This window comes from Pristiophorus japonicus, chromosome 9 (assembly GCF_044704955.1).
Source record: "Pristiophorus japonicus isolate sPriJap1 chromosome 9, sPriJap1.hap1, whole genome shotgun sequence".
NCBI classification, from domain to species: Eukaryota; Metazoa; Chordata; class Chondrichthyes; family Pristiophoridae; genus Pristiophorus; species Pristiophorus japonicus.
Window position 1 is genome coordinate 166,735,763 of NC_091985.1, and position 15,731 is coordinate 166,751,493.

The window sequence follows — 15,731 nt, forward strand, 5'->3', positions numbered from 1 at the left end:
AATCTAGATGTAGATTAAAGTCGCCCATGATAACTGCTGTACCTTTATTGCACGCAATTCTAATTTCTTGTTTAATGCTGTCCCCAACCTCACTACTACTGTTTGGTGGTCTGTACACAACTCCCACTAGCGTTTTCTGCCCTTTGGTATTCCGCAGCTCTACCCATACAGATTCCACATCATCCAGGCTAATGTCCTTCCTTACTATTGCGTTAATTTCATCTTTAACCAGCAACCTCCTTTTCCTTTCTGTCTGTCTGTCCTTCCTGAATATTGAATACCGCTGGATGTTGAGTTCCCAGCCTTGGTCACCCTGGAGCCATGTCTCCGTAATCCCAATTATATCATATTAGTTAATAGCTGTCTGCGCAGTTAATTCGTCCACCTTATTACGAATACTCCTCGCATTGAGGCACAGAGCCTTCAGGCTCTTCTTTTTAACACACTTTGTCCCTTTAGAATTTTGCTGTAATGTGGCCCTTTTTGATTTTTGCCTTGGGTTTCTCTGCCCTCCACTTTTACTTTTCTTCTTTCTATCTTTTGCTTCTGCTCTCATTTTACTTCCCTCTGTCTCCCTGCATAGGTTCCCATCCCCCTGCCATATTAGTTTAATCCCTCCCCAACAGCACTAGCAAACACTCCACCTAGGACATTGGTTCCGGTCCTGCCCAAGTGCTAACCGTCCGGTTTGTACTGGTCCCACCTCGATCAAATTAAAATTTGGTTGCCGGGGGTGATGATGCACTCCAGTCCCTCTGGCGCCCACCTCTCGCGGAAAGCCGCGAGCGTACCGGTGGACACCGCATGATCCACCTCCAGGGACACCCTGGCTTGACCGTAACTGCGGAAGAGAGGCAGGCAGTCTGCTGAATGACCCCCTCAAATGCCCGCTGCCTGGACCGGTTAATGCCCCCTTGGCCATGCCCAGGAGCAGTCCTACGAGGAGGCCTTCCGACCTGCCCGCTCTCCTCCGCACAGGGTGCCCAAAGATCAGGAGCGTGGGACTGAAGTGCAACCAGAAATTGAGGAGCAGCCTCTTCAAATATTGGAGCAGAGGCTGCAACCTTACACATTCAACATAAACATGGAACACGGACTCTTCCAGACTGCAGAAATTGCAGGCGGCCTGGGAGCACGTGAACCGACTTAAAAACTTATTGTACGGAACTGCTCCGTGCAACACCCTCCAGGCCAAGTCCCCAATAAATAGAGGGAGGACTCCCACGTAGAGTGCACTCTATTGGGGACCCCCGCCTCCTCCAGACGGCAAGATGGTGCGCCATGGCGTGTCCGGATGGCAAGATGGAGAAAGTGCAAGTGCAACCCGTACAGGAATCTCCTCCGCGCAGAATAGAAAGGCACGGAGGGGATTTCCCGGAGGAGGCTCAAGTTGTGAGGCGCCAGCTCCCGAGGGAGGTTTTAGGCCAACAGCTCTACAACTATTTGAAGTTGTGATCAGTAATCAAGTGCCCCCTGATTAAAGGGGGGAGGGGTGGGAGGAAACACTCCAAAAACATTTCCAAGTGCCCCCTTGTTTTTTTTTTTTTTGAGGGCACTAAAACATAAATTATACAAGTGTCCCCTGGCTAAAAGCGGGGCAGGGGTGGGCACTAAAACCAGCACAATAAACAAATTAAACTTTGGACAAAAACATCAAATTAAAATTTGGTTGCCGGGGGTGATGATGCACTCCAGTCCCTCCGGCACCCACCTCTCACGGAAGGCCACGAGCGTACCGGTCGACACTGCGTGCTCCATCTCTAAGGACACCCTGGCCCGGATGTAGGCACGGAAGAGAGGCAGGCAGTCGGGCTGAATGACCCCCTCAACCACCCGCTGCCTGGACCGGCTGATGGCCCCCTTGGCCAGGCCCAGGAGCAGCCTTCCGACCTGCCCGCTCCCCTCCGCACAGGGTGCCCAAAGATCAGGAGTGTGGGTCTGAAGTGCAGCCAGAAATTGAGGAGTAGCCCCTTCAAATAATGGAACAGGGGCTGCAACCTTGTACATTCCATAAAAACATGGAACATGGAACACGGACTCTTCCAGACAGCAGAAATTGCAGGCAGCCTGGGAGCCCGTGAACTGACTTAAAAATTTATTGCACGGGACTGCTCCGTGCACCACCCTCCAGACCAAGTCCCCAATAAGTAGAGGGAGGACTCCCACATAGAGTACTCCATTGGGGACCCCCGCTTCCTCCAGACGGCAAGGTGGTGCGCCATGGCATGACTGGACAGCAGACGAGGATAGCAAAGTGGAGAGTGTGCAAGAGCAGCCCGTACAGGAATCCCCTCCACGCAGAACTGAAAGGCACGGAGGGGATTTCCCCGAGGAGGCTCCGGCTCCCGAGGGAGGTTTTGGATCAACAGCTCTACAAACCTGTGAGTATACTCACAGGTGCCTACATTACAACCTGTAATGCTGTGAACCCTAAGTAACTGATAAGTAAGTACACGGTTTCTCTAATAGAGTAGATAAATTGAACATGGGAGAAAGCCCAACAATATGTTCAAAATTGACAACATCAAAAACCAGGGAACATTAGTGCTTAGAAGAGGGAGGATGCACAGATAGTTTGAACTACTTTATGCAAATAATAATAAAGATGTGGAATGGATTGTTTAAGGAGGCAGATAGTGAGGAAATATTTACAGGTGAATTGCCAAATATTTGAGGGAATGGGCAAGTTTGTGGGACTAGTTTTCTGTGTTCTTTCGGAACAAGAAATGGTACACCAGCCTTTTTGTAAAGGGGATTTTTACAGGGAGCCATACAGAATTTCTGAAGGGATGAATGGTACACTTTACTCAGGCTGCGTGAACACGGTGATTAGACCAGAGGACACTATGTTGGACTGTTAGAGAAGTGGAACTGTACACCCTCAGCTGTTTTACCAAATATTTCTCAACAAGTCTAAACATATTTTCTCAACAGAACAGAGTTTAAAGAAAAACAGCTGGCTTTGATCGAGCAGCTTTAACACAATCAAGGGCTTCAGACGGCATCAAGCTGCTTTTGCGATTTGCACAGTCAGCACTTTCTTGTGTTCCAACTTTGTTGCACGAAATTCACATCAGCTGCTCTGTGTAATACAGCAGATACAACTGTTCGTTCTACGTGAGCATTTAAGTCAAACTTAATGAATGTGCCCGAGCTGGCCTTCTGCCAGTGTCACTCTCTAACTGCTGCAGCTGGTGCACAAGAGTGATTCTGCCTGCAACCTCTTCCTCATTCCTGTTGAGCAGAATCCTAGCCTTTGCTTGGTGCTCTCCCAAGACAGCACAGCAGAGACTCAAAACGTGTTGTAGTAGAATAAGATGCAAGCACACAAATGCACTGCCCCAGTGACATGCCCTTACAACCTTTACAACATTAGCATTCAGAAGACTAGCAATACTTGACAAGAGGAGAAAGATTTATTTCACTTGGTACTAATATTATGTTGAACATACGACCCTCGAGCCAGTTGGCTGACCCAAGCTCTACCTTGTCCTAACAATTCGCCTTAACTCCAACACCTGATCTGTGCATTAACAACTTGCATTTATATTGCGCCTTTAATGTAGTAAAACGTCCCAAGGGCTTCACTGGAGCATAATCAAAGTATGACACAGAGCCACATAAGGAGATATTAGGACAGGTGACCAACAGCTTGGTGAAAGTTCAAGGAGGAGAGAGGCGGAGAGGTTTAGGGAGGGATTCCAGAGCTGAGGCCCTAGGCAGCTGAAGACATGGCCGCCAATGGGGGGATGTGGGGGGGGGCGAAGGAAATCAGGCATGCACAAGAGATCGGAATTGGAGGAACGCAGAGTTCTCAGGGTAGGACTGGAGGAGGTTACAGAGTACGACATTTCCATTTCTCACAGCATCTATCCCTATGGGTCTCTAAGACTGCAACCTGTTTTGTGATGTCATGTACTCACTTGCAACTGGGCCAAGAATGGCCAAACTAGTTTGATCAAAGATGCCAACAACACACGAGGGAGTGTAATTATAATGGCTGGATTCAAACCCAATTCCTAAAGCTGTAAGGACAGTGAGTTTAATCACTTTCTTACTCGTTCCTGTAACAGTCGCGCAAAAAAACCCTGTGCTTTTTTTCTGTACAGAAGCCTACCTTTGTATCGGATCATCAGTTGATTAACAGTCAGGTGCTGGTCTGGGATGCTGTCTTTGATGGATGGTTGATCTTGTAGATGTAAAGACCGTAGCTGCCCCTCAACCAGTTCCACAGAGTTATTTTTACCTTTAGCTCCCCAAGATTCATCATGCTGGTTCAGCTTCCCAGTTCGCGCATAGGGGCTTCTATCTTCCAAAACATACCTAGAATAAATGTCACGGGAGTTTACATCAGAGGACAAGAATTTGTTTCCCTCCTCTACACTCGTCTCTCTGCGAGAGGCTTCATTGCAGCCGAGAGGACAGGTGTACACTGCTAGGCCTTCCCCCATGCTGATGCAAAACAAAGATGCTTGAGAGCAGGCCGTGCGTTTTCCCCTCCCTGTAAAAAAAAGCCTATAAGAATATAAGAAATAGGAACAGGAGTAGGCCCTATGGCCCCTCGAGCCTGCTCCGCCATTCAATAAGATCATGGCTGATCTGATCATGGACTCAGCTCCACTTCCCCTCCTGCTCCCCATAACCCCTTATTCCCTTATCATTTAAGAAACTATCTATTTGTGTCTTAAATTTATTCAATGTCCCAGCTTCCACAGGTCTCTGAGGCAGCGAATTCCACAGATTTACAACCCTCAGACGAAATTTCTCCTCATCTGTTTTAAAATGGGCGACCCCTTATTCTAAGATTATGCCCTCTAGTTCTAGTCTCCCCTATCAGTGGAAACATCCTCTCTGCATCCACCTTGTCAAGCCCCCTCATAATCTTATACGTTTCGATAAGATCACCTCTCATTCTTCTTAATTCCAATGAGTAGGGGCCCAACCTACTCAACCTTTCCTCATAAGTCAACCCCTTCATCTCCGGAATCAATCTAGTGAACCTTCTCTGAACCTTCTCCAAAGCAAGTATATCCTTTCGTAAATATGGAAACCAAAACTGCACGCAGTATTCCAGGTGTGGCCTCACCAATACCTTGTATAACTGTAGCAAGACTTCCCTGCTTTTATACTCCATCCCCTTTGCAATAAAGGCCAAGATTCCAGTGACCTTCCTGATCACATGCTGTACCTGCATGGCTCATGGTGGGAAGAGCAGCAAACCAGCATTGAGCATATCTTGGCATAAACCTAAAACCCAAATCCCATCCCGCTGATATTCAGTACACTACATTACCATGACACAGAAGTAAAAGCTTTCGCTGTGAAAGTAAAATACAAGCATGATTTCTTCATTATGGCAAAACAACTTAATTATACAAGAAGTCGAAGAAAAGGGGTGCAGAAATCAGAAAATATTGCAAGACAAGCAAAAATTATATTCAAAGGCAAAACAGAAGTTCAAGTGGCTGAGGACTTGAGCAGAAAGATAGACTTGTATTTATACAGCACCTTTTATGACCTCAGGATGTTCCAAACACTTTACAACCTAGGGAGTACTTTTGAATTGTAGTCATTGTTGTAATGCAGAAAATTTTGGCAGTCAATTTGCTCACAGCAAGCCCACTAACATCAATGAGATAATGATCAGACAATCTGTTTTAATTATGTTCATTGAGGGATAAATATCGGTCAGGACACCAGAGAAAACTCCCCAACTCTTCTTCGCAATAGTGCTATGAGATCTTTTACGTCCACCCGAGAGGGAAGAATGGACCCCGGTTTAATGTCTCATCCGAAAGATGCACCTGATAGCGCAGTGCACCCTAGGTACTGTCCTGGAGTGTCAGCCTAGATTTTGTGCTGAAGTCCCTGGATAGTATCTGACACCAACACTTAAAATGACTTCCTTCGGTTGACAGTTCCCAGCCTGCTCAACAAAGGGCAAAAAATACTGCCTCGCTTGTGCAACTTAAATCATGTTTCCTGACCAATGTTCTACTCTCCTGGATGGAAGAGAATAAATGCAAACAGACAAAACTCGTCTTAACGTTTCTAGGCAAAAACAAGTGAATGAAATAACACACACCAGATGATTAGGGGAATCCTGGTCCAGGAGGCCACTGAAACATATTGAATTAGTTACTTAGGTGACCAGCTGAAACTTGCTTAGAGAGGTCAAGGTTGGCCAGACATTTACCTGTAGCTGTCCTCCAATTATAAATACAAGTGTACTCTATATCATTAATAAGGAGCATTCCCCAGGGAAGATTGACATCAATTTAGAGGCTGTACACTGTAAATACAGACTCCACCACTGATAGCGGGCGATTTGCCCACAATACACAGCGGCTGGTATAACCAAAGCATGTTTAAAGGAGTTCTCTATAGATCTAAGCATTCACAAGCTGGCACGAAGGGTTCACAGGAGTTCTGGAGGCCACGCGGTTGACTAAAGGTGGTGGGACTAGACTATCTGACTGCTTCCTGCAGCTATTAACAGAACGAACAACTGATGGAGACTTTGGGCAGCTTCAATCAACTGTTAACAGTTAACAACTAAAGGAGGTAATGAGATCAAGTCAACCTTTGCGACAATGTCTTGATTCTATTTATGTTTCTGTGGTTCTGTTTATGACTATTAATGTTGCAGAGTGAGATGTTGATTGAATGCAGCCATTAAAAGTACATATATATATATTTTTTAAAAGCTTTTAAAATTTGGCACTAAATAGCCCGTGCGCTTAATACATTTTAAATAATGCATATGTAATTGAGGCCCTGGTGATGGCAAACGGTTAGTGCCCAATATAGGCTGCTGTCTGGGATAAGAGAGGACAGAGTAAGTGGGTGGGGAGAGGGGGAACTTTAGTGCCACTACATCCAATCTGTAGTATACATTAAACATCACAGGGGAAGTGACTATATATAGACACATGCAACATTTGGAGTTCATGCAGCAATAGGAGAACAAAGAGCTTGTCATGTAAATGTGACAGTTGTAATTAACCCAGCAGCAGTGCAGAGTTGAGTACTGAGCCCTGACTTCACGATAACTTCTGTAACTCCTCTCCAATAAAAATAACACAGAGTGTTCAGTGTGTGTGGCTCCCTTCCCTGGCTACATATGCATTCAATTTAGTTACTAGCCAGAGGGACTTGGGTTTACACCAGCATCTAGGTTCAGGCAGTCACGGTGTTGGCTCTGGATGTTACACTGGAGACTGGACAACACTAATATAGAGTCACAAAGAACCTTTCACCTCGATCCTAATCTTCTGAGGGTCCAACAGGAAGCACAATTTGGGGATACTTTGGCTCAAAGCAATAAATCATTACATTGCATCAGTGCTGTCCAGTAAGTTAGCCACTAACCACACGTGGCTAACTGGGAATCCAGATGTGGCTAATTACTTTTCTGATTGGTAAATCAAAAATGAGGACCCGTGATCTCAATACTCATCGTCGCACAGTGTATATACATGTACTTTAGCCTTTTATGCGTATGTTAGTAAAATAGCATGAAAAAAAGCAAAGTGCGAGTGGTTTTTTGAGTGCTTTACATTCTTGGTTACTGAAGGATGTAAATATATACAAAGTACATTTACCTGCATTGTGCGAATGAGTGCAAGGTGTTTTCTACTAAAATTAGTGCATGTGTCACCGTAGCCACTCAGCGATTTCAACACAACATTTCAACACTGATCCAGCAGCTTGGTGAGAGATTTATGCTAAATTGAGAGTGCAGCATAAAAGCAGATTAGGAACTATAAATCGGTATTAATTAGGTTTAAACATTCAAGGGTTCTCAACAGAGTCACCTCCTTGACCATACACACTTCTCTAAAGGAAAGGGAAATGTAATAAACGTGTTTATTTTTCATTTTTAAATGGGCACTATAGTAAAGAGGTTGTGTCAAATTGACTTTAATTTTTAATTTAGCAATCGCTATTTGTTCCTGACCTCTCTACCACTTCATAAAGGTGCTTCCTCACATTCGCCCTTAATGCTGGCTTGATATACCCTCTAATTGTTTTACCTACATCTCTCTTTTTCCATCCAACTCTCGTCTGCCCCAGAAAATGAAATCAATGCCAGGCCATCACACTGAAGTACACACGCACTTGTCCAAGCTTCAAAACTTCAACAGCAGAATGAGGTCAAGAAACTGGGGTTTTGGCAACATTTGAAATGAATAATTTTTTGTGGAGATACGCAGAGTTCGGTGACCTGCAAACAGGCCAAAGTCTAGTTACTCTTTTTGTTAAATTGGAAAGGTTCTTGTTACAACAGAGTCTGCTTGATACAGTTGTGGTGATCCCACTCTGAAACCAGAGCTGTGTGGGCAGAGTCTGTTGTTACTCCTTCCTGATTGGTACAGCTCAGCTGGGGAAACCACCACAGGTACAATTGTAGATGCATTAATATGCAATATTAAGTGTACATTATTTATCAGACATAATCCTCGATTTCTACAAAATCAATGCCTTTAATTGGATAGCTTGAGGAAAGGAAAGTGCCGAATTGGTGCAGCCCAGCAGATTGTGAATGCCCCCTACTGCCTGAATCAGGAGATGGCTGCACTGTAACTGTGCTGTATGTACAACAATATGACCGCAGTGAGATCAGGTCACAGATCTAGCTGGCAAAATACCATTTATCTGAAATCAGAAATTAGTCAACTACCGGGGGAAAAAAGTGACCCGCTCAGTGTGTATGGAAAGTGTAAAACCAGCTCGGTAATGGTGAGAACCATTTGCCTTTCAAGGACCCCAGCGCTGTTTCACAAAACTGTAATAGGATCACAATTTTGTGTTAGGAGAGAGGGAAAGAGGAAAGGACGGATGTAGGGAGGGACGGAGGGATGGACAGACGGAGGGAGAGCTGTAGGCACAGAATGGAATGAAGATATATAGATAGATATCTATATAGATAGATATCTTATATAGATAGATATCTTATATAGATAGCTATATATCTCTTTACATTACATTAACCATTTGAGTGATGAGACTTTTTTTCCCCTGATATACAAGGGAGAAAAAAAAGTCTCATCACTCAAATGATTAATGTAACGTGTGTAATGCTGAAGCTAGCCTTAAAGAGTGGTCATAGAAACATAGAAAATAGGTGCAGGAGTAGGCCATTCGGCCCTTCGAGCCTGCACCGCCATTCAATGAGTTTATTGCTGAACATGCAACTTCAGTACCCTATTCCTGCTTTCTCGCTATACCCCTTGATCCCCCTAGTTGTAAGGACTACATCTAACTCCTTTTTGAATATATTTAGTGAATTGCCCTCAACAACTTTCTGGTCAGGTCATGGTCGACCTGCTCTGGGCTAAAACTACAGCAGTGATGTGATATGGCCAAGAAAAACAGCAAGCGGTGGTTTGACCAGAAAGGTCCCCACATCCCAGCAGCCGGGATCATTACTGCTCCCGTGTGCACTCTGCAAATGGTACAGTCCATAATGTTCTCAACCAGCAACTTGCTTTGCAGAGGACAAGAGGAAAATCAGATAAGAACGCTGCTGCTAATACACTTCATTAAAGCTGCCCCACATTCACTTATTGTGAATGTTTTTGTTATTTAAGGCTTTGAGAATTTAGCACGTCGCTTATGCAGAATGGTTTGAAAGATATGACCCCCCCACCCCCCCCCACCTTTGACATCTCACAATCTGTTTCTGGAAAGACAAAACATTAAAAAAACACAAGCACAAGGCACACAAGGAATAATAGAAACAACAGGCAGCCAAAATGTTTTGTTAGTGTGTTGCCAAATTCTTCGGCAGCATCTCCCAAACCCACGACCTCCACCAGCTAGAAGGAAAAGGGCAGCAGGTGCATAGGAACGCTATCACCTCCAAGTCATCTCGACACACCTCCATTCCTTCAATGTCGCTTGGTCAAAATCCTGGAACTCCCTACCTAACCGTGCTGTGGGAGCACCTTCACCACACGGATTGTAGCTACTTCTCAAGGACAGCTAGGGATGGGCAATACATTACCGGTAAGCTTGCCGTGCAGTAATCTGAAAGGTCCTGGATACGCCACTCACCGGCTTTTACATTGTAAATATCGCGCAGGTGCAGAAATTTAAAGGAACCCCGTATTAAAGAAACAGGCCACACAGAACTAAGCGCAGTTTACAGGTAACATTGCATGGCACTATTTCGAAGAAGAGCAGGTGCTTTCTCCCCAGTGTCCTGGCCAATATTCATTCCTCAACTAACATCACTAAAAAAAACAGATTATCTGGTCATTATCACTTTGCTGTGTGTGGGGTCTTAATGTGTGCAAATTGGCTGTCGTGTTTGCTGCAACAGTAACTACATTTCGAAACAATGTCATTGGCTGTAAAGCACTTTGGGATGCTCAGAGGTTGTAAAAGGCGTTATATAAGTGTAAGTTCGTTCTTTCTTTATACTGCTTTGTCCTACAAGCTGAATTTAGGGAACTAGGAGTTAAATTAAAAAGTAGGACCTCAAAAGGTAGTAATCTCAGGATTGCTACCAGTGCCAAGTGCTAGTCAGAGTAGGAATAGCAGGATAGCTCAGATGAATACGTGGCTTGAGGAATGGTGCAAGAGGGAGGGATTCAAATTCCTGGGACATTGGAACCGGTTCTGGGGGAGGTGGGATCAGTACAAACCGGACGGTCTGCATCTGGACAGGACCGGAACCAATGTCCTAGGCGGAGTGTTTAAACTAATATGGCAGGGGGATGGGAATCTATGCAGGGAGGCAGAGGGAAGTAAAAAGGGGGCAGAAGCAAAAGATAGGAAGGAGAAAAACAAGAGTGGAGGGCAGAGAAATCAAGGGCAAAAATCAAAAAGGGCCACATTAAAACATAATTCTAAAAGGACAAAGAGCGTTAAAAAAATAAGCCTGAAGGCTCTGAGACTCAATGCGAGGAGCATTCGTAATGAGGTGGATGAATTAACTGCGCAGACAGCTGTTAATGGATATGATGTAATTGGGATTACGGAGATATGGCTCCAGGGTAACCAAGGCTGGGAACTCAATATCCAGGGATATTTAATATTCAGGAAGGATAGACAGTAAGGAAAAGGAAGTGGGGTAGCGTTACTGGTTAAAGAGGAGATTAACGCAATAGTAAGGAAGGACATTAGCTTGGATGATGGGGAATCTATATGGATAGAGCTGCGGAACACCAAAGGACAGAAAACGTTAGTGGAAGTTGTGTACAGACCACCAAACAGTAGTAGTGAGGTTGGGGATGGCATCAAACAGGAAATCAGGGGTGCATGCAATAAGCAGTTATCATGGGTGACTTTAATCTACATATAGATTGGGCTAACCAAACTGGTAGCAATACTGTGGAGGAGGATTTCCTGGAGTGTATAAGGGGTGGTTTTCTAGACCAATATGTCGAGGAACCAACTAGAGAGCAGGCCATCCTAGACTGGGTCTTGTGTAATGAGAGAGGATTAATTAGCAATCTCATTTTGCGAGGCCCCTTGGGGAAGAGTGACCATAATATGGTAGAATTCTTCATTAAGATGGAGAGTGACACAGTTAATTCAGAGGCTAGGGCCCTTAACTTAAAGAAATGTAACTTCAATGGGTATGAGACGTGAATTGGCTAGGATAGACTGGTGAATGATAATTAAAGGGTAGACGGTGGATAGGCAATGGCAGACATTTAAAGATCACATGGATAAACTACAACAATTGTACATCCCTCTCTGGTGTAAAATTAAAACGGGGAAGGTGGCTCAACCGTGGCTAACGAGGGAAATTCGGGATAGTGTTAGATCCAAGGAAGAGGCATATAAATTGGCCAGAAAAAGCAGCAAACCTGAGGACTGGGAGAAATTTAGAATTCAGCAGAGGAGGACTAAGGGTTTAATTAGGAGGGGGAAAATAGAGTATGAGAGGAAGCTTGCAAGGAACATAAAAACTGACGGCAAAAGCTTCTCTCGATATGTGAAGAGAAAAAGATTAGTGAAGACTAATGTAGCTCTCTTACAGTCAGAATCAGGCGAATTTATAATGGGGAACAAAGAAATGGCAGACCAATTGAACAAGTACTTTGCTTCTGTCTTCACTAAGGAAGCCACGAATAACCCCCCCGAAAGTAATAAGGGATCGAGGAACTAGCGAGAAGGAGGAACTGAAGGAAATCCTTATTAGTCAGGAAATTGTGTTAGGGAAATTGATGGGATTGAAGGCCTATAAATCCCCAGGGCCTGATAGTCTGCATCCCAGAGTACTTAAGGAAGTGGCCCTAGAAATAGTGGATGCATTGGTGATCATTTTCCAACAGTCTATAGACTCTGGATCAGTTCCCATGGATTGGAGGGTAGCTAATGTAATCCCACTTTTTAAAAAGGAGGGAGAGCGAAAACAGGGAATTATAGACCAGTTAGCCTGACATTGGTAGTGGGGAAAATGTTGGAATCAATTATTAAAGATGTAATAGCAGCACATTTGGAAATAAGTGACAGGATGGATTTATGAAAGAGAAATCATGCTTGACAAATCTTCTAGAATTTTTTGAGGATGCAGCTAGTAGAGCGGATAAGGGAGAACCAGTGGATATGGTGTATCTGGACATTCAAAAGGCTTTTGACAAGATCCCACACAAGAGATTGGTGTGCAAAATTAAAGAACATGGTATTGGGGGTAATGTATTGACGTGGATAGAGAACTGGTTGTCAGATACGAAGCAAAGAGTAGGAATAAACGGGTCCTTTTCAGAATGTCAGGCAGTGATTAATGGGGTACCGCAAGGTTCAGTGATGGGACCCCAGCTATTTACAATATACATAAATGATTTAGACGAAGAAATTGAATGTAATATTTCCAAGTTTGCAGATGACACTTAGCTGGGTGGCAGTGTGTGCTGTGAGGAGGATGCTAAGAGGCTGCAGGGTGACTTGGACAGGTTAGGTGAGTGGGCAAATGCATGGCAGATGCAGTATAATGTAGATAAATGTAAGGTTATCCACTTTGGTGGCAAAAACAGGAAGGCGAAATATTATCTGAATGGTGACAGATTAGGAAAAGGGGAGGTGCAACGAGACCTGGGTGTCATGGTACATTAGTCATTGAAAGGTGGCATGCAGGTACAGCAGGTGGTGAAGAAGGCAAATGGCATGCCTTCATAGCAAGAGGATTTGAGTATAGGAGCAGGGAGGTCTTACTGCAGTTGGTGAGGCCACACCTTGAATATTGTGTACAGTTTTGGTCTCCTAATCTGAGGAAGGACGTTCTTGCTATTGAGGGAGTGCAGCGAAGGTTCACCAGACTGATTCCCGGGATGGCAGGACTGACATATGAAGAAAGACTGGATCGACTAGGCTTATATTCACTGGAATTTAGAAGAATGAGAGGGGGTCTCATAGAAACATATAAAATTCTGACGGAATTGGACAAGTTAGATGCAGGAAGAATGTTCCCGATGTTGGGGAAGTTCAGAACCAGGGGATACAGTCTAAGGATAAGGGGTAAGCCATTTAGGACAGAGATGAGGAGAAACTTCTTCACTCAGAGAATTATGAACCTGTGGAATTCTCTACCACAGAAGGTTGTTGAGGCCAGTTCGTTAGATATATTCAAAAGGGAGTTAGATGTGGCCCTTACGGCTAAAGGGATCAAAGGGTATGGAGAGAAAGCAGGAATGGGGTACTGAAGTTGCATGATCAGCCATGATCATATTGAATGGTGGTGCAGGCTCGAAGGGCCGAATGGCCTACACCTGCACCTATTTTCTATGTTTCCATGTTTTCATTTTTGTGAAAAAACAGTAGTCCTCGTGGAGGAGTGAATGCACCGATTACATTGTTAAATGTCCAAAATGGTCGGTTTTCATCCATTCCTCGGGGTTTGGGAGGGTATGAGCGTTCTTTGTACATTTGTGCAAAAGGAATACAATCACAAATGAAAAAGACTTAACATTAACACAATGCTACTGCAGGTAGGCAGGCGGCAAGGTCAGATCTTTCCCCAGGCAAAGACGGCATCCACAGTAGATACACAGGCAAAATGGTTGAATGACCTGCCTGAATCCTGTGATCACATCCTGATTAACTAAAATTACAGCTAAATTCCTTCAAATTAAATTTGTGCGTACAGTCCGTGATAATGCTTTAGAAGAAAATAGTTCACAATCAGTTGAAAGTAGTTTAGTAGTCACTTATTCCATGTTCTGATATAATGTAAATGATGCTTACCTAGTCATTGTAAGTGCATCTTCCAGGAAATATTGATCCACTGGAAAGGTATGTCCTAAAACACCAAAATGACAAAATTAAGTACATTTACTTTCACCTGGTTATCAAGGCGCTGCATTTTATTGCCCCCCACTTAATGTTACGGAAGCGATGAACCCAAATTTTTGAAATATTATTTGAAGCAATAGTCCAGGAAAGGCTTGTATCTGTCAGACACAACTTCATATCTACAGATTTAAAAAATAAGTATAAAAGGACTGCCCTCACTATACTCAGATTTTATCTGCAGTTAGCAGCACTCCCTCAATACTGCACTGGAGTGCCAGCCAGGATTTTGTGCTCAAGCCCACAAAGTGTGACTTGAATATTCTGACTCACAGAGGCGTGTGATACAGCTGACATTTCAATGTTGGATTCTTTGTCCAGCGCTCAGTCATCCTGTGTTATTGCTAGGCACCATAGTGCTCTGAAAATCACGTGCACGAAGCATCAGGAGAAGTGGAAGTAACAAAATAAATTGTCTAGTTTATATTTATTTTGTACTAAAGAATTTATACCCTAAGGTACTGGATATATTTTTGAAAAAATTCCTTTAAAAACTCATTTGAATCCAATTCCTCTGCAGTTGTAATTCTATCTGTTGCGTAGAACTTGGAAGCAGGATATTTGGCCCACCCAGGTCATGTTGGTGTTTTTCCATGAGCCTCTAATCCCATGTGCCTATACTGTTCTCATATCCATGTATTCCCCTTTCCTTCAACCACCTATCTAACCTATTCTTAAATGTTGTCATGCTCTCGGCTTTAATCTCGAACTCTGATAGTGTATGCCACAGTCTCGCAGCCCTCTATGTAACAACATTCCTTCTGCTCTCCTTCCTAAATCTCTTGTATTTAATCTTATACCAATGTTCCCTTATTCTAAACCCCCTCAACCACTGGAATGTCTGTTTCCATCAGTCCTATTCCATCCCTTTATAATCTGAAACAGCATCATCAGATCACCCAGTAATCTCCTCTTTTCTAATGAAAAGAGCCCTAATTTAAGAGTCTTTCTTCATATTTCTATTTCCTGACACAAGGCAGCAACCTAGTGAACCTGCGCTGTACTCTCTCTATTGCCTCAGCATCTGAAATTGGATATGAAATTGGCCAAGTGACAGGAGACAGAGAGTAGTGGTGAACGGTTGTTTTTCGGACTGGAGGAAGGTATACAGGGGTGTTCCCCAGGGGTCGGTACTGGGACCACTGCTTTTCTTGATATATATTAGTGACTTAGACTTGGGTGTACAGGGTACAATTTCAAAATTTGCAGATGAAACAAAACTTGGAAGTATAGTGAACAGTGAGGAGGATAGTGATAGACTTCAAGAGGACATAGACAGGCTGGTGGAATGGGCGGGCACGTGGCAGATGAAATTTAACACAGAAAAGTGCAAAATGATACATTTTGGTAGGAAGAACGAGGAGAAGCAATATAAACTAAAGGATACAATTCTACAGGGGGTGCAGGAACAGAGACCTCGGGGTATG

General features: G+C 43.9%; 1 protein-coding gene across 2 annotated transcripts in view; it reads right to left on the reverse strand.

The window, feature by feature from the left end:
- dhx57 (DEAH (Asp-Glu-Ala-Asp/His) box polypeptide 57) overlaps positions 1-15,731 on the reverse strand; it is a 96,214-nt gene that overhangs the window by 37,407 nt on the left and 43,076 nt on the right. For both annotated transcript variants that reach the window (XM_070890076.1, XM_070890075.1), the window contains 2 exons: positions 14,200-14,254; positions 4,118-4,323 (listed from right to left, as the gene is read on the reverse strand). In XM_070890076.1, the coding sequence (XP_070746177.1) occupies positions 4,118-4,323; positions 14,200-14,254 (261 nt within the window). The remainder of the gene's footprint in view (positions 1-4,117; positions 4,324-14,199; positions 14,255-15,731) is intronic.